At 46.0% G+C, this 24,643-nt stretch overlaps 6 protein-coding genes across 6 annotated transcripts; 3 read left to right on the plus strand and 3 right to left on the minus strand.

Moving 5' to 3' along the window:
* Nucleotides 1–120: 120 nt before the first annotated feature.
* BDCG_03001 (T-complex protein 1 subunit eta) lies at nt 121–4,734 on the minus strand. Its single transcript, XM_045418592.1, has 7 exons — nt 4,031–4,734; nt 3,727–3,893; nt 3,221–3,557; nt 2,745–3,117; nt 2,023–2,684; nt 837–1,825; nt 121–753 (listed from the first exon to the last, which is right to left on the minus strand). The coding sequence occupies exons 1-6, from the start codon at nt 4,074–4,076 to the stop codon at nt 1,722–1,724; spliced, it is 1,689 nt and encodes a 562-aa protein (XP_045275124.1). The 5' UTR covers nt 4,077–4,734; the 3' UTR covers nt 121–753; nt 837–1,721.
* Nucleotides 4,735–4,860: 126 nt separating this feature from the next.
* On the minus strand, nt 4,861–7,411 carry BDCG_03002 (histone acetyltransferase Spt10; the record flags this gene model as incomplete). Its single annotated transcript, XM_045418593.1, has 3 exons — nt 4,861–6,252; nt 6,323–6,886; nt 7,094–7,411. The coding sequence occupies 3 exons, from the start codon at nt 7,409–7,411 to the stop codon at nt 4,861–4,863; spliced, it is 2,274 nt and encodes a 757-aa protein (XP_045275125.1).
* A 387-nt stretch (nt 7,412–7,798) lies between these two features.
* On the minus strand, nt 7,799–9,161 carry BDCG_03003 (pre-rRNA-processing protein TSR3; the record flags this gene model as incomplete). The annotated part of the gene is made up of 3 exons (XM_045418594.1): nt 7,799–8,535; nt 8,652–8,788; nt 8,911–9,161. 3 exons carry the CDS (start codon nt 9,159–9,161, stop codon nt 7,799–7,801), a joined length of 1,125 nt encoding a protein of 374 aa, XP_045275126.1.
* Nucleotides 9,162–10,883: 1,722 nt separating this feature from the next.
* On the plus strand, nt 10,884–14,419 carry BDCG_03005 (VHS domain-containing protein). Its single transcript, XM_045418595.1, has 8 exons — nt 10,884–11,532; nt 11,604–11,691; nt 11,757–11,832; nt 11,894–12,187; nt 12,243–12,515; nt 12,581–12,986; nt 13,033–13,568; nt 13,721–14,419. Exons 1-8 carry the CDS (start codon nt 11,466–11,468, stop codon nt 13,919–13,921), a joined length of 1,941 nt encoding a protein of 646 aa, XP_045275127.1. The 5' UTR covers nt 10,884–11,465; the 3' UTR covers nt 13,922–14,419.
* Nucleotides 14,420–17,398: 2,979 nt separating this feature from the next.
* Nucleotides 17,399–21,365, plus strand: BDCG_03007 (uncharacterized protein). The gene is made up of 2 exons (XM_045418596.1): nt 17,399–19,123; nt 19,190–21,365. The coding sequence occupies exons 1-2, from the start codon at nt 18,990–18,992 to the stop codon at nt 20,727–20,729; spliced, it is 1,674 nt and encodes a 557-aa protein (XP_045275128.1). The 5' UTR covers nt 17,399–18,989; the 3' UTR covers nt 20,730–21,365.
* Nucleotides 21,366–23,724: 2,359 nt separating this feature from the next.
* On the plus strand, nt 23,725–23,967 carry BDCG_03008 (uncharacterized protein; the record flags this gene model as incomplete). Its single annotated transcript, XM_045418597.1, has 1 exon — nt 23,725–23,967. One exon carries the CDS (start codon nt 23,725–23,727, stop codon nt 23,965–23,967), a length of 243 nt encoding a protein of 80 aa, XP_045275129.1.
* Between the last annotated feature and the right edge of the window lie 676 nt (nt 23,968–24,643).

The following is a 24,643-nucleotide window of genomic DNA, read 5'->3' on the forward strand; positions in this document are numbered from 1 at the left end:
AAGCTCCTCTGCAAAATTTTCATCCATTTCGGGGGTCCTATTCTCATGAATATTCGCCTCATCTACAGAGTACTGTCCATCTGGTACTATTTCCTTACTTATAGAAACATAGAAAACAAGCTCTCAATGGACCCAATTGAAGGAACACAACTAGGTTATTATTGGCTTAAGGAATATGTTCACAATATCTCCCTGCCGGTGATATTTTCTGCCATGTAAGGACCAGAGCAGAGCAAACAATAATATTTAATAAGATCGCCTTTCCCGCTCGTCGCATGCTCAACCCCTGAAGACAGGGGTGGGGGTTCATTGACGAACTTCCAAGTCGCTTCGAAGCACTTAGTTTTTTGAAAAAAATTACAATAGAGCCCTGCTTCAATTGTTCATTTGGGCACAGAATCCCCGTGGTCGGCTGCACAATTTGCCCTGAGGAAAACCCGTTGAACGCCCACAGTTTGTATGAAGCCTTGGATCATACCATCCTCCTTTTCACCGTACCTCAACCCGGGTCGCTAACTATTGAGAAATCGGGTAGAGTGGAAAACGCTTGAACCCTTGCGGCCCGTGTCAATGTTCGTCAAATATCAGTGAGCTATTACCTAGCTAATAGCGCCCGGCTACATCTTATTCCTCCCATGTTCGCATGTTCGCCTGTTCGCCTGTTCGCCTGTCATTGTACATACATGTACAACTTACGGAGCAGCTTGTAGAAGACCTTTTCATCCCCATCGGATATCCTCCAAAAAAACAGCTCTTAGACACTCGGTGCAATAATGCCTGTCTCAGTCTACCAAAAGAAAAATTGATAATTATCATGTTGGAAAAATAAAACTCACGAGCCTGCCAAACCAGAAAACCCATATTCTTTCATATGTTTCCACGTCAAGCCAAACAAAAAAAAAAAAAAAAAAAAAAAGAAAAGAAAAGAAAAAAAGAAAAAAAGAAAAAATCTAGCTTTTCTGGACAAATGCGAGCAGCCACAGCTACGGCTTGAAGGACAGAAAAAAACGAAAGGACGATGGATCGGAGGTACGCGATCCCGCGCTTGGCGTTTTGCCTCTGGTCCTATAGTTTAAAGGAGGTTGAGTTGAGTGAGGGTGTGGCGGTGGAAACATAACTATGTATTTATTATTCTATGTTTTGTTTTTGCGTCTCGTTTAAGAATCAAAACGGTTCAAATCCTAATTTCTTTTGTTTGCTTTTTTATTTTTTGCCGTCTGAAGATCTCGGGCGTCGCAAGCTGTTTTAGCAGCCTGGTTGGCTAGTGAATTTGTTGGTATTTCAAGAGGCGGAGGCCGCTCTCAACATTCTTTTTTGGTGATGCTCGGGGGTAAGTTATATATCCAGAAATAAGAAACCGACTGCAGGCCGTGATGGACACTGAATGTATTATTGTAAAAAAAATCAAATTCATCACGTTCCTGGCTTTGGTATCCACGACGCCTGCATACACCCACTCCCTCTTCATGATCGTCATAGGAACCAGCAACAGGAGTTAGTTCACTTTCCTACAATTTACATATTTAAAGAGGTAAGAAAACATTACAATTGAATGAACAAAAATAGCCTGGATAGAAGACAAAAATGCAATATTTTTTTTCCTTCTATGCTTGAGTAACAATGGTACTGCCGGTCGACTTAAATTTAGAGTACGCTAATTAGAAGCGGCATACGGAGTACGGAGTACATTGACTCAAACAATAACAGCCACTCCATTTTATCTATCTTCTGGGCATTCCCCTTCCTCTCCCGCGCAGAACTCTCTGCGTAGCATCTTGTGGTAGACCCCGTTGGGGCGCTTGTGGCGCCTTGGACTCTTCGTTTTCTGTTTGAGAAGGTTATGGGTCAGCTTTCGTCGAAGAATTTTTACAAGTAGGAAACGGGAAAATGGGCGGAGTGTAGAACTGTATGTCGAAATATAATAACTCCGCGAAACCGGGGAAGGAGAATTGAACATCAAGGAAGGGAGAAGGGGGAGGTAGAAGGGGGAGTAGAAGGGGAAGGGGGGAATAGAAAACGTACTGATAGTCTCATCCACACTCAATATCAAACATGCCGCCTCAACAGCCGCTTGGATAGCATTAACCTTGACAAGACTAGGCTCCCACACAAACGCTTCCATATTATCCCTAACCCCTTCGTTATCAAAGTCAACACCAGCCCACACATTCCCCTTCCGATGCTCCACACGCAGCCGGTTAAGAATATCCGTCGCATCAAAGCCCGCATTATCACACAGCTGGCGGGGGATGACCTCCAGCGCCTTCGCAAAGGCCTTGACGACCGCCTGCTGCTTATGGGGCACGTTCCGATCCGCGAAGCTGTGCAGGTAGCCGGAGAGATCCATCTCTGTCGCACCACCGCCGGCGACAATGCTCGTGTTTCTAAGCGCGCGCTTGACGATCATGATGGCGTCGTGGAGACTGCGTTCGGCTTCTGCGATGAACTGTTCGGCGCCGCCGCGGAGAACCAGGGTGCAGGTTTTGGCGGCGGGGCAGTCGGAGAAGATGTTGAAGCGCTCGCTGCCGATTTGGCGCTCTTCGAAAGAGCCGCAGGTTCCTAGGTGGCGGTCTTGGATGTCTGTGCATGTGGATTGGGTGGAGGCGCCGGTGGCCTGGCAGACGCGCTCCATGTCGTCAGCGGCGACGCGGCCGGCGCAAAAGATGTCGCGGTCGGCAAAGTATCTGGGGTCTGTCAGTATATAATCCTTGAGGTATTTTCTTAAAAATGAGATATAATCATACTGTGTTGCTAGGTCACCGATGGGCAGCTTGCTCAACACGACCTTCGCACCGGTCTTGTAGACGGCCTCCATTTTATTGAAGATGATTTGCCATTCCGCATCGACGATGGCTTGATACTCCGATACCTGCTCCACGCGCACCTCTGCATTGTCCTTCTCGCTCTTCAGCTCTAGCTCAACATTCAAGCACACGATCTTAGGGTTCGTAAAGAATTTCGGTTGTTGTTCGAAGCCAGCATATGAGAATGTTTTCTTGAAGGCAACGCCGTTGATGAATAGGGATTCCTGAAGGGCCCCGCCGGTAACCTTCTTGACACCAATAAGTTTCTCGTTCAAATCGTCCTGGTCCAGAGATAAGACCGCATCGACCACCACTGTGAAACAAATCGTCAGCACATGTCCTATAAACCAAAAACTTGATCCCACACCCAAAAAGCCCGGTAAGCAGGCCAGCCCAAGTTGAAAAGAGAAACTAACTCTTCGTAAAAAATTCCGAATTCCTCTTAATTAACTTGCTATTCATCGCCGTCCCCGCCAACCGTCGCAGCGTTTCTACCTTCGTTTCAAGGTTTCCATGCGTGCTACGCAGATCGACAGCAATCTCCTTGATGTGGTTAACAGCCAGTGCACTCGCCCTCCGTAGGCCTTTGATGATGATCTGTGAGCTGACTCCTTGCTCAACAGCGTCGCGGACCTCCTTCAGTATCTCTCCGGCTAACACAACAACGGAGGTCGTGCCATCGCCAACTTCCGCGTCCTGGGATCTGGCAATGTCTGTGAGGATGCGGGCGGCTGGATGGACGATGTCGAGGAGCTGTGATTTGATTTGATTTTTATTTTTTTGTTAGTTTCCTTGCCTCTCCGTAATTGGGCATGTACGCAGGGGTCTTGCCATGGGCCCATATGATAATAGAAAAGACGGATTCCGCGTAGTAGTTAATGAAATAAAATCAAAAAGCAACAAACGCAACGTCTAAACTAACCTTCATAACCGTCGCTCCATCATTGGTAATGGTCTGCTGCCCGTTGGCATCGACCATTAATAGATCTCCACCATAAGGACCGAGGGTTCCCTTAACCGTCGACTGGATTGCCAGACACGCGTTGATGTTGGATATTATTTGACCCTTTCCTTGGGATGTATCCGTGCCTGTAGTTTACACCAAAACAACACAAACCACACATTGAACATCAGCGTATATCCCGAAATTATTACGGGAAGCGAATAGCATGTAATAAATATAGATAGATAGATAGAGTAGTGTAACGTAGCGGAGACGAACTAACCTTCTTTCAGGACAATGATCGTAGGAGTCTGGCCGGCGAAGGCCATGATTGTGGGAGGGGTCTAACGCACGGAGAAACAACCGGGTGAACAGAGTTAATTAACAAGACAGAAGGTATTCCCGTCGTATATTTCCCTCTTCCGCAGCAAAGGACTGATGGGGTATCGTAGCGAGGATAGACGGAGGTGGTGAGGTTGAGTGTCTTTGACCGTCGTTCTCTCAGTCCAACCATGTTCTCATAAGGTTGTTCCAAAATTTGCGTGGAAGAGCTTTCCTGGCCCCAATCCAGCCAATCACGCGCTGAGGGGCAACACCTCCACCTAACAACGATATCTGACATGTTCAAGTAAATTCAATGAAGGTAAAAGAGACAAGTGATTTATTTTACACACCATCCAATTCTGTCATAAATCCATGTGTTCCGCCCACTACGGGTCTATCTACATATTGGATCAACACTAGTAAAAATATGGACACCTAATAAATTACTGACAACAGAGATGAAATAATAATGATCACAAGCCACACCCAAAAATCACTTCAACACCTAGGGATGGTAACAAAACCAAACCGCCTGTGGCAAGGTAGCCAAAATAACGCTCGAAGCAAATCGGAACAGATGCAGACAACCACATGGTTGCCACTATAACCAAGAGTAACAGGAATAACAACTGCCCCCACCCCCCCCCCCCCCAAAAAAAAATAAAAAAATATAGATATATAATAACAATAATAACAATAATAATAATAATAATAATAATAATAATAATAATAATAATAATAATAATAACCATAACCGAGAAATCCCAAAATCAAGTGCTAAACGGGCCCTTATCCGGATTCCCAAAAGCCGCGTTGGGCAATTCCTTGATGCAGGTCTGATTCGCTCATCCGCCCGGTATTCACTAACCGCATCGTCTGCTGACGCAACGCCTCAGCGGCCTGGGAATTTATATTTCCAGGGACTTGGTAGTCGTTGGGATGGCCTTGGTGCTGAATAACGACCGCGGCAGCGGAATGGTCGAATTCGTGCTCTAAGCTGTGCGGGTTGTGCAGGCTGCTAGCACCATACGGGTTGACGTGATGATGGTGAGGGTTGTGGTGGTGATCGTGCTCTGGGAATGGTGGGAGATGCTGTTGGATGTCGTCCATTATTTGTGGGTCGAGGGGAATATCGCCGTAGGCTGCCGTCATGGGGTCGTCGACCGGTGCATGCATCATTTGCGGGTGTGCGGTGCCGAAAGGATTGACTTTCTCGTATTCTTCTTGGGTTGCCAGGAGCTGGTCGGGGGGGGTATCGAAGCCATTTGTGGGTATGTTGTATGTTGTTTGCTCGCGTGAACTTGCCGATTTTGCTCTTCTAGGTAGGGATATTTCTGAGTTGGAGTTGGAGGTAGATTGGGAGATCGAGTCGGGGATAGAGTTAGAAGTGGAGTTGGGAATGGGGTTGGGAATGGAGCTCGGGATCGTGTCGGGGATCGAGTCGGGGATCGAGTTGGGGATTGAGTCGGGGATCGAGTCGGGGATCGAGTCGGAGATCGAGTTTAAGCTAGAATTGGAATTGGAATTGGGATTGGGATTGGGATTGGGATTGGGATTGGGATTGGAATTGGAATTGGAATTGGAGTTGGAGTTGGAGTTGGAGTTGGAATTGGAATTGGAGTTGGAACTTGGGTTGGAGTTGACAGTGGACACTTTTGGGGTTTCTTTGCATTGTGGGCAGTTCTTGATCACCATACTAACTGTTTCCTTGATACGGACCCAGTGATACTTCAACGCAATGGTGGCCGTGGTTTTGTTGATTCCCCCATGTTGCTGGAGATGGATTTGGCGCGCTATCTCATATTGTTGCTGAGGATCCGATACCACCTCTTTGTCTTTTAGCATCAATTTCTCGGGTTCTCCGTCCTGCCCACTGACGAGTTTATAGTGGGTTGCAGCGCTCCTCAAGCGACTCTTCTCCGCCCGGTCGGCACCACTTGGATATTTTGAATGCTTTAGGTAATATCGAATCTTATCGAATCGCTCTTCCGACACGAAATCCTCGCCTTCTGGGCCTAAATCTCGTCCATATATAATCGCGTCAACGGGTTGATTTGGATGTGATCGAAGGTTTCCGCATCCAGGTACTTTGCCAATGCGTTTAAAGCCCAAAGCGTCCCAAATTCGACAGGATGCCACATTGGTCTCATAAACAAGATTAAATACAGAGTAAGTATAACCCTTCATTTTGTGTAAAGTTAGCGCCAGTTGAGAATTTTATATATAAGAGGCATTAGGTGATTTAACTGACCAGATGAGGCGCCCATTCTAGATAACATTCCCCCATTAGCCTCCCTACTCCGCGATTACGCGATGCATCAGTGACGAGGAAGCTCCCATTGCAAACATGACTGCTACGCCCTGGATAGTTAGGCTTAATATTAAAGCTCCCCAGGCAGACCTTCCTCCAATCCGCCCCCATCCTCCCCATTTCCTGGACTTCATGGATACTATTGATGTCACCCAGCAGCATCACAGCACCGAAGTTCGAAAACCAATAGGGACCAAAGGATTCAAGGGAGATGGGATCAATCATGGGATAAGTGTCTCCCATATCGATCTCCTTATTGAGCTGGTCGCATAGGTAGCGCAGGAGCGATACGGGCACATCTGTGGAGGAACAGAAGGGTACAAGGGTCGCAACGGTGACACGGTCGCGAAGGGTCACCTGGCGGGGATATATATTGGATGGCAGCTGAGGATTAGCCGGGTCAGGATAGGGTAGCTCTCCCGAAGTGCGGAATATCAGGGGCCCAGCTGGGTCCCCATGAACAGCGGGCATGGTGCCTCTAACCCGCCCTTGCAGGTCACGAGACTATGTCCATATTGGATTCCATCAGTGAACATAGCTCATAATAGCAAAGAATGAACCAAAAATTACATAGCCATTTAACCTTTTAGGCCTGGAAGTTTGGCAGAGTAGATAATATAGGGTATGGTGGCCAGCCCTCACACTGGAGATGGGGGGGGGGTGGTTAGTGTGAGGCGGCTACTAGAGCAGAAATATATGGAGGGACTTTACCGAAAGGCGATCCGTCCGGTGCCAACAGATGGGAGGCGTCGGTCCTATCTGGAACAAGAGCCGGACAGACAAGGGGGTAAGGAGGTGGACAAGGGGCCCAGAGCTGGACGAAACAACGCACAGTCTGGAACGGCTTCGTAGTTTGGAGAACGGAGGTAACAAGATGCCTAGGTGTGCTGGTGTGCTGGGAGCAACGAGAGAGAGAATGTTGCAAGAAGGCGTTGCCGTTGCCGAGTCTAATCTTGGCGCTGACTCAGGTACCTTCCGGCGGCGGATTATTGTGGCTCCGATAACCCTCCGCGCCTCGGGATGGATCATTTTGACACTAAAAAGCTAAGGCTAAGAGTTGGCAGGTGGCAGATGCTGCTTTACCCCAGACAGGGGACGCATCCATGCAGACGCAGTGCCGAGTACAAACCAGACTGTGTCGGGATACAGCTATGTCCCGCCAAAATAACAACTACAGCTATTTAGAGTGGTACAGTACGTAGACACGCAGACACCTAGCAAGCCCAAACGACCACCAAAGAACGCCAAAAGATTATGTGACTATTGGCGTTGAATTCGTTTAGTTATTCAAAAAAATAAGCCTATCCTGTACGGTGACGTTCGTGACGGGGGACCAAAAGCAAGGGGTGTGCAGATAGTCACCTATGCATCAAGGTAATGGAGAAAAGTGCCATCTTATTACAACTGTGGGTTGTTCTATCCCCGCTGTTTCGCAAGGATTCCCGTCCGGTCCGTAGTGACGGTGGCATTAATGATTTTGTCAAAGGTTGCGTCTTCACTGTCATCTTGACTATCATCGCCATTGCCGTCATCATCAAGGATGTTGGCTTGTCTAGAACCCAAAACTGTTCCGGCGGCGCCGTTCCTAGGTGCTTCTGGCCTCTTAGTTTTCTCGAGCTGCGGCTTGGATTCCGTTTCATCTGTTGTGACATTCGTAAATGGCTTTGAATTCAGTACTCTCCGGCGTAACTCTGCCATCTCCTCTTCATCATCCGATTCCTCAGGCAGCGCATACAGGTCTCTGTCTGAATAATCTTCCTCGTCATCCTGTCCTCCAGATTCTTCTCCATCTTCACTTTCCTCCTCTTCCTCCTCACCTTCTGAATCTGGGATATTTCGTCTGTTCGTATTCCCAACGGTCCACATATCATCGGTCCCCTTGTCCATCCGACTCTCAGAATACTCCCTCTCGATTTTTTCCAACCAGTATTCCTGCGTATTCTTCACATCCTCTTCCGTTTTACAAGCTGCATATCGTTTCAAAAGTTGAGAATTGATCTCCAAAAATGCCCTGCCGTACGAAAACTTTTTTAGAACTTCGCCAGCCCAATCCTCATGCCCGCATATGTAGAAGGCAGCCGCTAGTGCCTCTGCGCAGTTTAGCCGCCAGGGACGTCCGTAATTGACTGAGTTTGCAGCAACGAGGTAAGGTACTACGGGAACTGTGTAAGTTAATCGTGGCTTATTTGATGAAGTTCCAATGGCCCGCCATGTGGGAAAAAGGCATCTCATTCGTAGGACGGGGAGAAAAAAATAAGGAAGTACTCACATAATCTCTCACACTTCCCCCCAATTTTCGACCAGGGGACTTCCTGAGTCCTCACCCACGAACATTCCACAACCGCAGCCCCATATTGTTCCAGCAACTCGCGATCAGCCGGGGAGATCGTGCGCTTCGCATTAGGTCTAGAAAAAATCAGAGCGGAAAAGGAGATATTAGCATGCAGAAAAAACAAACGAAATGGAAGTTTGCAATATTGGGGGGGGGGGGAATCCGAAAACTGTGTGCGTTGTAGGTCTACACTCACGAAATCACAACCCCGGCGAATTTCTGTCCGATCTGTAGCTCGCGCATAACACCATGTTGCATCAGCTTTTTGCCGGAGCATCGCTTAGGGTCACAATGACCCAGGTCCCAACAGGCAGCTTTAAAGGGGAATTTCTTGGGCGCGTCGGGGTCGCCGTCGACAGAGGAGTCCCGAAATCGTTGGCGGGGTTGCGATGAATAGTTGCCTCCTCTTCCTCGTTTGCCGAAGTTATCTTTCTTGTGTCGAACCATGTTTCCTTCTCTTTTTTAAAAAAAGAAAACGGGGTGATGTAATGTAGGAGGTCTTTTACTAAAGCCGAAAAAAAAAAAGAAAAAGAGAGAGATAGAAGTTCAATTGTTATGAGGTAATAATACGGATTTTGTCATGACGAACGTGCTTGCGAGGTTGGCGCCGGTCTTGGCGCAGTAGCGGGGAATAACCTAATTCCGATTTGAAATAAGAAAAAAAGTTGTAGTTGACTTAAGTAATGAGGGTCTATCATTTGCGACAACGGTGAACAAAAAAGACATTCGAATAATATTTTGAAGAATTGAGAACTATCCTTCCCCAGGAAGGTAATGTCTATTAAAGGGCTGTGAAATAACTAGGCTGTCAGTTCCCTAACGTCCTTGCGTTAATGTAGCGGTCACCAGCGCTGTTAGACGGGAGGTAACATTCCTGCAATCCATTCTTCAAGCGATCAGGCAATAATACCCCATGCGATTCATATTCAATTTTTTCCCGTGTTCCAGACTCAATATACTATGAAGCGTTGTGCTAGATCTCAACGTTGTCTAGGCGTGTAGGTCCACCCCTATAGGGCGTTTAAAACTCTCACTCAGAACAAGCATTACAGTTATTAACCATTGTCCGGGTTTGGAAAAGAAAGGAACGCTGAAGCTCAAAGCCGCCCACCCCTTGGGACCCTAGTCGGGTGAATGGCGAGACTGGACACTGGGGCAATAAACCTGAATACATTAACCTCAACCGACGCTCTAACCCTCGAGAGTGTAGATGCCATAGCGCCGCACCGAGGAGGTAGCTGTGTATTTTTATCATCAGCTTGAAGTATTGAACTAAGGTGCTAAGTAATTATCCCGCATTGCCAACGGCTTTGACGTCGTAAAGTGTCCTATCGTATATACATGAGCACTTTGCCGAGGGCATATGACGGATCTTTAATTTCAGTTCAATTTCAATTTCATCGTCTCTGTCGAATAAACTTGAGGCTTAGCCGCACCATGTCTGTTATGAACACAAGCTGCTAGTTGATTGGGAACATACCAGCGAGGTCCAGCTTTCTTTCCTCCTGGAAACTGCGGAGCTTTTCCGCGTCGTTACCAAAGCGGAGCCCGGTACTGGAAATGAGGAAGATGAATATAAAGATTGAGACGCGTGGTATGAGATTTCTGACAGTGCTGACACTGGCTGTAGCGTCTCCGCCGTTTATCCCGTGACAAGTTTTTGAACGTGGTAGACGTGCTCAAGTTCTTCGCTCGTATGATAAACTTCACTGCTCCTGGAACCTTCCCTAGAATAGAAGATAATTCGGGGTAAGGGATGCCGTCGCTTATTGAAATGAGCAAGAGCTATCTAGGTGGCAAGGGCTAAATTCAAAATTGGATGTAATTTTCACCATTGTTATGTTCCCGCCAGTCCAGGTGCGGTACTGATGACATGTGTGGAAACGAATGGAGAACTCGAACTGTGTCCATGAGGTTGTTCGCTTCTGGCGTTTAAGTTTGGGGATTGTTTAGCTAGATGGGAAACAAGCACGGGCATTGTTAGCGTCCATTGCCGTAGGGTTTTGAGAGAATAAAGACAGAGATGACATCCCAGAGATAGCTACCGTAGCAGTGGGGACCCTGATGAGTGAAGGATCCTGATGAGAAGTTGTGGCTATCATTAAGAGCCATTCAAAAAGCTGTGGCAATCGATGTAGACACTCAAAAGTAGGGGTGGAATTTAAAAATTTGGCAGCTGCAGTACGAGATATTTTGTTGTAGAAAGAAGCAGGCCCATTCCCGTAATCACGGAGAAACATATCATTCCGCTCAATAATATGTACTGACGAAGAAGTCAGAATGGAATCGCAAGGTAGAAAGGAAAGTTATTTAGCTAAGTCCCCAGCTCTGTGTAAATAAATGGATCAAAGGGCCGGCAGATTGAACGGGCCAGTTTCCGCGATTAGTTGCCCGGAAGCAGGCCTGGCAGGCAAGTTCTTACCAATGTCTCCCGAGTTCACTGGACAAGGCCTTTGCTAAGATGTTGTTGTTCATGTTGGTGCTGGCGAGGTGGAGTTGTTGTATTGGGCTGAAGAGGAGACTTGAGCCTCAACCCCACGTGGATGAAAGAGGAAATGGTCAACTACATAATCTCTTCCAATGTCCAATACCAGCATCATCCTCGTCATCATTGATATCACGACAGAACGGCCGACGCATCCTTTATTACGTGGCGGGAGAAAAGCAGCTTTCATTCTACGCTTTCAGATTTCCCATTTTAGGTTTTGATTCTCTTATCTATCTGTCAACCTGGAGGCGACTTCAGCACGCATGGCAGCGAGGGACCGATTTGGTGCCTACGCTGAACCCGCGCAATCAACGCTACAACGATACATCCGTAGGTTCCTTTTGCTTCCTACCTCTCACAGTATCTTCCACGTCCTTTAATTTAACATTGTTTCGCTATAGACAATGCTTGCGACCCACAGAATTTCGAACCCAACCTCGCTCTGAACCTCGAAGTAGCGGATCTGATAAACTCCAAAAAGGGCAATGCGTGAGTTCCTTGGCTCGAAACTGTCCCTTTTATCTACTATTTCATTGACTCTGGCGATTGAGAAGGCCTCGGGAAGCCGCTGTCAGCATAGTACAGCTCATTAATTCGCGGAATCCCAATGTCGCGTTGCTCGCCTTAGCGGTATGTCGTGGTGCCTTCCAAGTCGGAAGGAGTGGGATACTGATGGTGATAATGGTGTTAGCTTCTTGATATATGTGTGAAGAATTGCGGATATCCATTTCATCTCCAAATCAGCACGAAAGAATTCCTTAATGAACTGGTACGGAGATTCCCCGAACGCCCTCCGATCCGACCATCCAGGGTACAGCATCGAATTCTAGAGTCGATCGAGGAATGGCGACAGACAATATGTCAAACATCACGATACAAGGAGGATTTGGGGTTTATCAGGGATATGCATCGCCTGCTACTTTACAAAGGTTACATGTTCCCGGAAATTCGGCGGGAGGATGCTGCAGTCTTAAATCCTAGCGATGTATGTCGTCATTTATCTTCCTACTGTGTTAGGGTAATATTGACCATGAGGTTAGAATCTCCAATCTGCTGAGGAAATGGAAGAAGAGGAACGAGCTGCCCAATCAGCTAAACTTCAAGAGCTCATTCGAAGAGGAGGCCCTGAAGACCTACAGGAAGCGAACAGGTTGATGAAAGTGATGGCGGGGTATGACTTGAGACATAAAACGGACTACCGAGCGAAGGCTGCTGAAGAGGTCGCCAAGGTCCAACAAAAGGCGAAGCTTTTGGAGGAAATGCTTCAAAGTTACAAAGCAGGTGATAAATTAACAGAAGGGGATGTCTTTGAGGTCGGTAATGCCTTAAATCAAAAAATAAAATAAAAAATAGGATTGCGTTTAATGAAAACTTCCAGGAACTCGCCAACGCTCTGCAAAGCGCACATCCGAAAATCCAGAAAATGTGCGAGGAGGAGTCGGATGATTCAGAAGCTGTTGCCAAACTCTTAGAAATCAATGATAGCATACATCGGACGATCCAGCGCTATAAGTTAGTGAAGTCGGGCGACCTAGATGGGGCTGCCAAAATTCCGAAAGGAACGCTGGGGACAAAGACCGGCGTGAAGAAGAATTCCGATAATGAGTTATCCTTGATCGATTTTGGCGACGATACTGAACCTAGCTCCAATGGCAGCACGACTGTCAGTACGTCGCAATCGCAAGCTCCACTGTCATCGGAGGGCGACCTCCTTGGTCTTTCATTTCAAGAAAATTCACAACCACAAGGTGGCGGCATATCTCTCGGACATGGCCTCAGCTCAGGTAAGTTAGCCCTGAAAATTGTGCGAATCAAGTTAACACCTGCAAGGTCTATCGACGTTACCGGGGCTCTCGTCTACATCATCACTATCCGGAAACCTGTTTAATAGCCCAGCCCTTTCCACATCTGCTGTCTCAGTGTCGGAAACCCAGCCCCCGACATCTATGCCAGCCTCAATCCAGCAACCACAACTAACAGCAACGACCCCACCAGCGGATACATTCGCATCTCTAGGCTCGGCACGTTCCCAGACATCGTCACCGTTCAACCACCTGCAAAGCTCCCTGGTCTCTAGCTCCTCACCATCGTCCCTTCTTGACCTAGGGCAGGGAATGTCTCAGAGAGCAACGCCGCCGACAGCACCCACAGCTACTGCAGGGGATGATGAATGGACCTTCGCCTCGGCCCTTCCGGAGAACAATCTGCCTAGCACCAGCAAGGTACAAGTCCTGAAGTCATCGATAGGCATTGATTTCGCCGCCTGTAGGAATGCAGGGGATCAGAAGATTCATGTAGTAGTCTCCTTTTCAAACAATACCAGCCAACCAATTTCGGACCTCCACTTCCAAGTTGCAATTGAGAAGGTAATCCGTCTTCCCGCTTCCCTCCCTCCCTCCCGCGCTTCCTCTCTCAGCACCCTCCTCCCTTCCCCTCCGGCCGTATTATCCTTTTTACCCCTCCCCTCTATCAACGACCCACATAGTCCCATGTACTAATGCCGTTAACTACTAAACAGGCATATAATTTACAACTGACGCCACAGTCTGGACGTAACATAGCCCCGCTGCAGCAGAATGGAGTTCGTCTTGAAATGCACTTGAATGGAATCCCATTCGGGAACGGGAACTTGGTTAAACTGCGGTATAAGGTTTCGTATAAGCTTGGAACGGAGGAAAAGGAAGAGCAGGGGCGTGTACCTCCCTTAGGCATAGCATGATTGTACTATTTGCAATTCACCACCCTTTCTCTTCGCTCTTTGAACTAGCTTGTTGAAAACGAGAGCGTGAACGACAGAAGCGAAGGGGGGTTGGGAAATCGAGATAAATAAACCAAGCATGACGCAGGAATCTATAAAGCCGACCAAGAAATAGCTGGCAAACATTACGAAGCTAGTGACTTTTTTCAACGAGACTTCCAAGTTCTTTTCGAAGTGGAAGCGTTGTTTCCCTCTTTGTTTAATACTGGCTCCCAATTTTGACCAATCTAATGAGACTCCGCGGCTCCTGTACTCTTTTTTCTTGCTTTCGCATTCCTTCTAGTTATTCCTTGTCAAATTCTAGAACCCCAGATTTTATAGTGGTAAACAAAAAAAAAAAAAAAAAAATAGTTCTTATCACACAGCGCATGTACGGGGCTTATCGTAATCAAATTGAAAAGGTAACTAACTAACCGGGCTGGCCGGCGTGCCGTGCGCTTCAAGTGGAGCCTGGCGATCCTTAGTAGATCCAACCGTTGCTAAACTCAGACGAACCACCATCAGTTCGTTCGGGAGCGGCTCTACTAGATTCGTTGAAATCAAATTGCCCGTCTGCGAAGTAGAAGTTGGGAGTCATGATGATGAAAAGCTTAGCTATTCGGTTTAAGGAATATTGAATAGAAAAGCCAAAGAAACGCAAAGAAATAAGTCCTTTTTTTCTTCTTTCTAATATAGGAATTTTAGGAGTGTCCCGTCTCCCCCCACTATCCCCTCTCTCCTGACGTGGCATTTTAAGACAGGCATCCCTAGCTATGCCTCGACGGTCGGGAAACCCGACAATTCAACCGCCTTTTCCCTCCACATGAAAAACTAGTCGGACAATTGCATTGTATTCATATGCAATAATTAGATAAAATAATCCATGACTCCTGCATAAGAGACCTACCCTAAACAGTTGGCGTGCAGTATGATGTTGTCATATTGCCTTAGTTCTTCAAATGGATTGTTGTGGGTTTGTGGTCACTGGAATCTGTCTTCTTCTCTTTGTACAGTACATGGGCCTGTACGGAGTATATTGTACCTGCCTAAGTGTGCATATATCCTCACCTGTGGAGCTGCCATGACGCCAGCACATCATGTGTGCATGAAATCCATGTACGCAGCGTAACTATTGCCCATGCAACAGTAAACAAGGTGCATATACAGCAATAGTTCACCTATCATTATAACTTTCTGTTTGTTCCGCTCCCCCTCCTTGCCAGGTGACCTCAACGTGCATTGCAATTAATTTAAAAAAAAAAGGTAGCAGAATGGGGAATCAAGAGCGCCCTAAAAGCAGGTACAGTATTCTCAGGAGTTGTGATTTGCGTGCCATACGCAATATTTATGTCAGGCGCTTCAGTTACCAGCCCATAATTTTAATTTTAATTTCTATTTTTGTTAATATCTTTTTACATGGGTGTTTACATACACCATACTTTTTACTAAATAACCCCTCTGCTATATATAAAGGACTCTGTTTAGTTCGGTAATTAGCTTTCCAGTAATTAATATGTAAAAAACTTCTGACTGTCTGCCTGCAATATATCTGCAAGATCACTGTGAGAGTAGAGGCCCCCTAGCTAGCTAGCTGCCTGCCTGCAAATATATTCATGAGATCTGACATCAAATAGAGATATTCCTAGCTAGTTGCCGGCCTGTCTGGCTTCTATATTCCCCGGTATATATATCTATGAGAATAGAGATTGATGGCTGCACTGCCTGTCTGCCTGCCCGCCTTGCAATATATCCTGGCTACCTCTCTATCCCTCATATCCACCAGATCTCTATGAGAATAGAGGTCTCCAGCTAGTTAGCTAGCTAACTGCCCATCTACAGTCTATATACATACTTCATTTGCTCCACTTATTCTAGCAGTGCTTATAGCACTGCTTCATCTATTGAAGAGGATTTAGAGAGAACCTCCACTATATAAACTATACAGGATTAAACAGATAGTTGCAGAAAAATCTAGTAGAGAGAAGAGAAGAATGCAGACGTTGCTTTTTTTATCACTACTTCTCATTCTTAATCACTGCTTTTTATCTGTGTTGATAGTGTACATAAGATTTCCAGTTTTTTACATATTAATTAATGGAAAGCCAATTACCACACTATTCCTTAATTGAAATAGCTGTGGTGTATTTAGTAAAAAAGAGTGGTGTATGTATAATCAAATGGGATATCCTTCAATTTTATCTAGGGGCACCCAAATTGTACGGTCAATTGGTACATATAGTAGATCTTACTTTTATGGGAAAGTATATTGGAGATTTACTTTTGATTCCATTAACGTGCAAATCCCGAAGCGATAAAAGCCTCGCACCCTGCGGCGGAAGGGTGGATGCTAGGCCGCTAAGCGCTCCCTCTACTCTACTGTGGCAAAATATGCACGGGAAAAATCCGTTTTATTGTAAACAAGTTATAGCGACTCATCTGGCTTGTCTGTAGCCCGGCAGATAGAACATGCCGGATATGTATTTGGAGTGTTCGTGTTTAGTTGCCACAAGTACGTTAAGCCGTCGGATGTGTACCGGTGGCACTACCATAGGAGCACCTAAGTAGCTGTATTATATTCTCCGAAATTCTTCTTGTAGTGTTGACAAGATTGACAGGGGGTACCTGTCATTGATTTATGATTGACTTTTGTATCCTTGCGAGGAACATCTTGAAGATTTCGGCGGGGTGTTATGTCGACGAGAGAGGCATGTTTGCTCGCGTTTCGTCCTCCTCGGCTTCGTGGAAGTGGGGAGATGGCTCTGCATTGGGTGTGCTGTACAAACGATGGCGGTACAAGATAATAATAACCAGGTAGGAAAATATCGGCACTTGGAGTGGCGAAACGAATATATATAGGAATAGCGGTAGGCAGACAGCTGGCCCAACTGAGTTTGAGCAGAACACCCCGAAAAATCACCCCGCTCTCCAGGCTCGACCACAAAAACGAGCAAAAAGCAAAAAGAGCATTCCTTAGCGGCGCCAGACCTTCCACTGCCTTCCAGGGGAGGTTTAGCCACTTTGAAGATCAAGGCTAAACCAAGGAATCCACTTAAAAAGGGCTACGCTGTAACTTAGTTTGCTGGCACCCCCTACACTATGTAGTTCAACCCCAGCAAAGATCAGTGGGATTGGGTGACGAGAGAGGGAGTTCTTGGCAATTGATCCTCTGTCTCTCTCAATATTCTTGTTGTATCTCAGATATGCTGCAGATGTTGAGGCCGCCATTATCTGTATGCTGTGCACTCTAACAAGGTCAACAGGGTTGTACGTGGTTCATTTACTCCCGGGGCACTTTGACGAGCCTGCGACGATTATATAATCATATGAGGTTCTCCTATTGGCCAGATCCAATGATCAGCCACTAAAGGGGGACGATCGTACTAGTCCACAAGAGGTCTAGTAGACTGCTGCCGACCTTCATCCCTAAGCCCAGACCAGGTCGAGCTCAATCAGGAAACTTTTGACCTCAACCAAGACTCTGTACTAAAATCCGCAGCTTGTTCTCTGCCAACCTGGAACCTGCAAACCATATCCGGGCTTTGCTGTACCTTGATGTCTGTTCTGCCCTTACAGCGGCCATTATAGTGCCATCTGGTGCCATCTGGTGCCATCTGGTGCGGTCTGGTGTTGTTTGGTGCCCTGCCTGTTACCCCATGCTTGGTTCATGGAAGCGAGAATGCTGTAAGTGAGGGAGCGCGTACTCTTGGAACGGTTTCCAAGTCTCAGGTAGGTACACAATCATTTTTCAGTTCTCACTGGGGGCTGATAAGGCTCATTTCAAGGTTAAAGTTGCCATTTGGTGGTGTGTACCTATTCCCATCCTCTCCTCTGCCCGAATGGGTCTACTATGTGCCCATCCAGCCCCCTCCCCTTGAGACTCGAGAGCTTTTGGCTTACAGTGGCGCCGGAAAGTCAACTCGTTAGTTTGGCCATTTCATGTTCCCCTGCCCTTATGGCCGGTTTTCAGGACCGAAATTGTAAAGTGTGATACAGGCCCTCCTCCCTTTGGCCCTGCTCGCCCTCATTCCGCAATTGTAGAAGCGAGTATAGTGGTAAAATATTGCGAATGCTATATATCCATAAATCCCACATGGTTTGCTTCTGGCGAGGAAGCAATTTCTGGATTGCGCGGGATCTAAATGATTACGGTGATACATCCCAGCTGCTGCCTCTTCTTCCCTTATGCTGCTTCTTTAAGAAAAAGAGGATGAAGAAGAACATCGAAGGAGCAAATACTCCCAACGTTTCTGCCACGGGTAAAAGGAAGGCCGTCTACGCAGGAGTAAATCCTCCCCAGCTCACACTTTGGACCCCTGCATAAGCCTGTGGCTAGCTTGTCCTTCATTCCTACTACATGCATGCTTGCTACGTGTGGTCTGAGCTCGGGCGCTTCTGAATTCCCAGCATTAATTTCAATAATATAAATAATTGTTATTCCCTGCGAACGGCACAGCTGGAGAGTGACCGGGTTTGGCTCGACCCGTGTGTAGAGCACGAGCTACTACAGGCCCACACGGCCCATCAGAGTCTAGGTAGCAGATACATAGCATAGGGAACCGTGGTTAAGACGGAAAGTATAAGGTGGGACTTGGACTAGCGAAATCCTTTTCGGTCCCGACCTATTCTTCCCCAGACCCTTTCCTCCACCATTACTTTTTGTCTTGGCTTGTCTTCAAGTTCCCACATCCCCCACTATTACTACATATCCCCTCGCTCCTCATCTCCGTCACACAACTTGTTGCTGTTATCGTTCCCCATGCAATAGCCAAGCACATCGGAGGGAAATATTTGCTTTTTGTTTGAACTCCCTCGTATGCCAGAAAGAGACACAGAACACAAGCCCTTGTTTATTACGTTACGTTTTATTTCGTGCCACCTCATTCATATATATACTCTACGAAACACTGCACAACAGCCTTATTCCCCTCTATTATTACAAGACACCGTCGCCTGTTCATATCAGAACGGCTGCTTCTCTGTTCTTCTGTCCTGTCCCTTCGCCTCCCAGTAAGATATAATACTTTCCTTGGCCCCTGGTGACTCTATAGCCATGACCTCTCCAACTTCCACTCGCGTGAAAGAGAAGAGGGACACCAGGGAATTGGAAGAGAAAAATGAGACAGAAGCGGAGAGAGAAGCAAGAGAGAAAGAAGATGTTAAACGACGGTTGGAAAACCGAGAAAGGTTAGCTTTTTTCCCTTCTCCCGCTACTATAGTGCTTGTTCCTGAGTCACCTAACTGTTGAATAAGGGCATTCATCGCCGCTTCTAGAAGAGGGGATAGGACCATGGAAGCACGGTTTGAGTCCGCGCTGCGTGCATCAGAAGTTCACAAGGAACGAACTGGAAAGGGTTTGCGCATCACGCTCGAAGCTGTCGAGAGAGAGGAGATGTACGATGAATTAGATGATGAGCACGGTAGAAAACGTCGGTGCCATATCGATAGTCTTCAGCTCAGGTCCCAATCGTTGGATGTACATTTACATCCGTACATGTTGGCCAATTTTGCCAAAACTCATGCCGGTCAACCATTCCCGCAGTTGAACGGTATGCACAATCCATACCATACAGGGCCGATACCAGCTCCGGAAGTATATGGTTCGGCAATATACCGCTTCAATGGCGTACCAGGTGTGGAGGGCATGTTCAATAATCCGTTCAGCCCATCAGTGCCAAATGGAAGGCCCAATTCTCTCCCCATTTCACACAACACTCCCGGCTATGAAAGCCAGGGATTCACCAATTTTAATGGTCAGAGTAACAGACTTAACCGACGAGTTGCTTCGGATCCCGCCATTGATGTTACACACCTGCATCACGCTGGATCATCAACCGTGCGACCGGAATCTCACCCGCAGAAGTCTATTCCTAGCTATTCCATAAACCACCCTTCCCAACAACAGCAACAGTGGCAGCAGCACCTGGAACAAACTCGACAGCAAGGGAACCATTCAACAAGACCACCTTCAAATATCCAACAATTATATCGAACCGTGCAGCAGGTCTCTCCAACTGGTCAGCAAAGAACGTCAAGCGTCAGGCCAGCTCCAAATATTCGGCGGCAATCATATCAGGATCTCCAGCAACCGCGCCCTCGACGCCTGAACACACAATACAGAGCAAACCAAGTTATACGCATGAATTCCTTTGACTGCATGCGCTACGCCCATACCCCAGCTACCAATTCTTCAGCCGAAGGGATGGGAACCCCAGGCAGTTATCCCTCGAGTGCCACCGAGTACAACTGGGGTGTCAACAATTCCGCAGTGAATTCCGCCCCAATACAGAGTTCCATTAGCGCCAGTGCCGATTCTCGTAACTCGAATAATCATAACTGTATGTCTTCTTCTGGAAGCGTCCAGGAACCGGAAAATCAAGCTCTCGACCCGGCTGCCCAGTGCAAACCAATCCCAATTAATACCAAGAAGCCTATGGTCCAGACGCCATGCCTTGGAACATCCCCAGTTTCCCGAGGAACTTCGGCAGGCTCACTGACCACCTCCGGTTCAAGTCTTGCTGACCCATCCCTTCCTTCGCCAGCAGTAAATCAAGGTTTTTGCGACCAAAACGCGCTTACAATGGGCTTAAGTGAATATCTCCAGAATTCAATACTGGACAACAACGACCTTTTCGCTGAAGGAATGCCCGGTTCAGAAACGTCTTCCTTCTTCCAAGACGCTCTTCCAGACGTCAACGGCCTTGAGCTTAGCACTGCTTCCCACGAGGGCGCTGATGATAATCCGTTCCTCAAATATGACTTTTCAGACACATTTGGTATCTCATCCTTCTGATGGATAATTTGTGAACCACCAAGCGCAGGAACAGAAACTTTTATATCCATGTCTTCTGTATATCCGTTTATACTCTCACGCTCACTAATACTTCATTGGTATTCTTATTTACTTTTCTTTTTATTTTCTTTTTCATTTTTTTTTTCTGTCTGCTGAAAAGCATGAAGACCACCACACCATCTTCGTCTTCTCTACGTTTTTCGCATTGCCTGGTGCATTTTTTAGTAACCGTACGCCTCCCAATTTTCCCTTGATTTGAGCCTTCAAATTACTTTTTGTCAAAAAGAGCTGAAACGAAACGATGATATGTGTATAGAGCTCGGGCAGTTAAGGAAACCCCAATGCCCGCACCGTGCTTCTTTTTCTTTTTCTTTCTTTTTTTTTTTTTTTTTTTATGATTCTCCTCTTGCCCATCTGGGAATCCAGAGCAGAAAGCCTGTTTGTCCATACCCAGCCCGTGAGAATAGTTCATAGCGTCCAGCTTGAAAAGGGTGAAAGCTATGATAGAATACAGAAAGAGCACATAATTTTGCTTTCCTTTGTTTTATGCCCTCTTGTGGCTTTCTTCATATCCATGCCTCGCTGCCAAATCTTCTTTCAACGTTTCATTACCCTACTCTACTGTACTTATTTTTTTTTTTTTATTTATTTATTTATTTTTTTTTTTTTGAAATTATTTTATTTCCTATTTCCTATTTTTATTTTCATTTTATTTGATAATGTTTTTGACATATTCCAGCTTTTTAACCTTGTGTGCTCTTTACCTAATTCTATTGTTTAATGTCGCGATCTTACACACCTGATACCTTCTGTGAGCGGTATTGTTGTTTTACATATATCTATCAACCAGTATACTCCAGCTACGCGCGCATACTAGCGTGCGCAACTTGTTCATAGTTAAGCCTATTTTGTTATCATTTGGTTATCTCTGTGTGGCGAGTAGTGGCGAGCGGCGATAAGCGCGGGGGTTGGGAGTCGGGAGGCCTGAGGCTGAGAGCGGCGGACGGAGGGAAGCAAGATTCCTCATGCCCTCCACATTCATGTTTTCCCGCTCCTCATATTTTTCCTTTTGGTTTACTTGTGGTTTTCGCTTTTGGAACTGGTATGTATATGAAGCAGATTTAGTTTAAATAAAGGGGATGAGGAATGGTAGAAAGGAAAAGAAAAGAATAAAATAAATAACAAGGGGCCTAAAAGCGGCGGATTATTTATGCAGGGAAGAAATAGTGTATGAAAAGAGTTTAATTCTGAAACTTCTATTGAATATCTCTGCTTTCTTTTTCTTTTCTCTTTTCTTTTTCTTTTCTCTTTTCTTTTCTTTTTTTTCTCTTTCTTCTCTCTCTCTCCTAATTCGCAAAAGGCCTCGATAATCTAAGAGGTGGCCAATTGGTAAACTTCATTCTGAGTACCTTAGGAACTGAAACATCAAGATACCTATTATTATTTACATAGTGTAACTTACAATTATTAAAGATGAATATAGATGTAAGTAGATAACCCTGTGCCCTCGCTTAGCTTTTTAGCCGAGGGTAATTTTCGGCTATCCAAATGTTTACCATTATTGTTATTATTGTTCATGTACTCCGTACGGAGTACCTGACTTCTCAAAGAAGAGAAGTGAGTAACTTTTTTCAACGCTTCTGCACTCTCTCTCATCTTACTGTTTCCCCCTGCCTTTTTGGAAATGTATGCATATGCATCTCTTGCTAATTTGCCGTCCAACCAATAAATTAAAGTGCACTGACTCCGAAAATAAGCAAATAATTACTCCGTAAAATCACTCAGATAACTTATCCCTTATCAAAAGCCCTGCCTCTCGCCCCCTGCGCCCGCCGCCAGCCGCCCGCCGTCCGCCGCCAGCCCGCCAAGCCCCTTCCTTCAGCCCCTCAGCCCTCCAGCGCCCGTTCCCCATATTTTAAACTCCCCATCTTCATGGCTCGTAAGGCCCGTGAGTCTTGACCTAAAGATAACTTTAAAAAACTTTAAAAAGGTGGTGAGGCTCCACTTTCTTTCTATTTTTCCACCCGCTAAACTACCAATCTGGCGAAGGCTGGAATGGTGCAGTTTGCCGGGGCTAGGCGGCGCGATTGGTAGGATCGGGCCAATATTAAATGCATAGTTTAAGAAGATGGGGTGGCAGTTGGCTGGTTGGCTAGTTATTGGCTGTCACAGGTTTGGCTGTTTGTTGGCTGTTGATGTATCCTGTCAAGGCGCCGGGGAATTTCGAAAAGCGTGAAGATAGAATTAATTTGGGGATGATTGGTGTAAAAATGAATATCTGGTCTGCACTATTTATGTCTAGAAGTGCCTTTGGCAACACAGAATATGTCTACGGAGTATATGCTACGATATATCGATACATCCCATGTAAGTCTGATTGGTTCTATCTTAGGAGGAAGCTATGTAGTTTGCGGGGCGCTAGTCCGTAGTTAAATGAGAGGCGATCGCTGTGCAACAACACCCACGATGGCGGGCCCGCTACAAAAATGTTCAACCTCTCAACTCCATGAAAAACCAAATTTGGTAGAATTGTGGGATATTATTATATAGGAGAAACCATGGTTCTAATTTCCTTGCATCATAATCACCAAAGAACCAGCTGGACTGAACACCTGGCTTTATATTGTTCTAGGGTCTTTCCTTCCAGAACTTTACCCTTCGACATGTCAGAGCTGATATTTTTTGGCCCTCTTTCTTCTGTGGTGGCTGCACGTCTGTGTGGTGTTGTTTTATCTCAAAAGGTTTTCTTGTTGTGTCGGTTCGGTACTCATTTTCTAGGCTTCTACTGATCATCGCGCGTTGGTCTCGTGGGAGTTTTCTCCCTGTCCCAAACAGCTCTAGAAGGCGGATGAATAGGAGCTCCGAGGAAGACTATGCCTCGCCTCTTCTGTAGTTTCTGTCTGAAACCCCCCGCCTCGTTACCGTCACCTCACATCTCGCAAGGACGTTTCCAAAGGACTCGCGGTTCAAGTTCTGACTAGTGATGAGACTGAAGATGGCAATTCGTAGCGAAGATTTTCGGGTCGGAGGCCCATTCCTATGCACTGTTCCTGCCATAGGTACTCCCATTGCATTGCGTCAGATCATCCTCTCCAGAGACAGTGGCCAGAGCTGCATCCTAAGTTCGTCGAAATTCTCTCGAAGTATCGGATCCAAACTAAGGGTATGGCCGCATGCCTTCGAACGTCTAAAACAAATGAAGACGAAGGCCCGATTGAAACGGTCGTCATCCCTGTAGATAGAACTGAGCGAGACGATTCCTGGAAAAAAAGATGTCCTGTCGATTCTGCGGTCCTTTAGCAATAATTAAAGTGAATTTTTATATGCAAGAAAAATATAATCTGATGAAGAAGTTTTTAAAGTAGATGATTTATACTATGAGAAGTTAGCTGCTATAGTTATAGTCTTTTATAGAGAGCTTGCAATCACTGATTATATAAATCAGCAGCTGCAGTAAGTGTGTGAATGAAAGCAATTAATTTGCAAAGAAAGCAATTCAATAGTTTTTATATAAAAAATAGAAAATAAACTTATATGAAAATGTATTTAATCTCTCTATATATTATAGAAAAACCAACTTTTCCATGCAAAAAACACTGTAATGTGACATCATGTGCATTCTATCAAAAATATTTGAATGCTCTGACTCATACAGCTCAAATCAATCTTCAAATCTTCATTCTTTTTTTCATTCTGCTTCTTTTATACATTCTCTACAGTATTTACATTTCTTATACTCTTCTCTATATTCATTTTACCAAATGCTCTGTAATATGATCTCATGTGATGTCATGTGCACTTCTTTGAATTCAGATGGGATTGAACAGCTGGCTCTGCAGCCTGTACAGCTCTTATTAATCTGATAATGTATTAGGGGCGGTACGAATGGCAGAGAGTGGGAAGGCCGATACTTG

Source organism: Blastomyces dermatitidis (assembly GCF_000003525.1).
Source record: "Blastomyces dermatitidis ER-3 genomic scaffold supercont1.3, whole genome shotgun sequence".
Classification (NCBI taxonomy): Eukaryota; Fungi; Ascomycota; class Eurotiomycetes; order Onygenales; family Ajellomycetaceae; genus Blastomyces; species Blastomyces dermatitidis.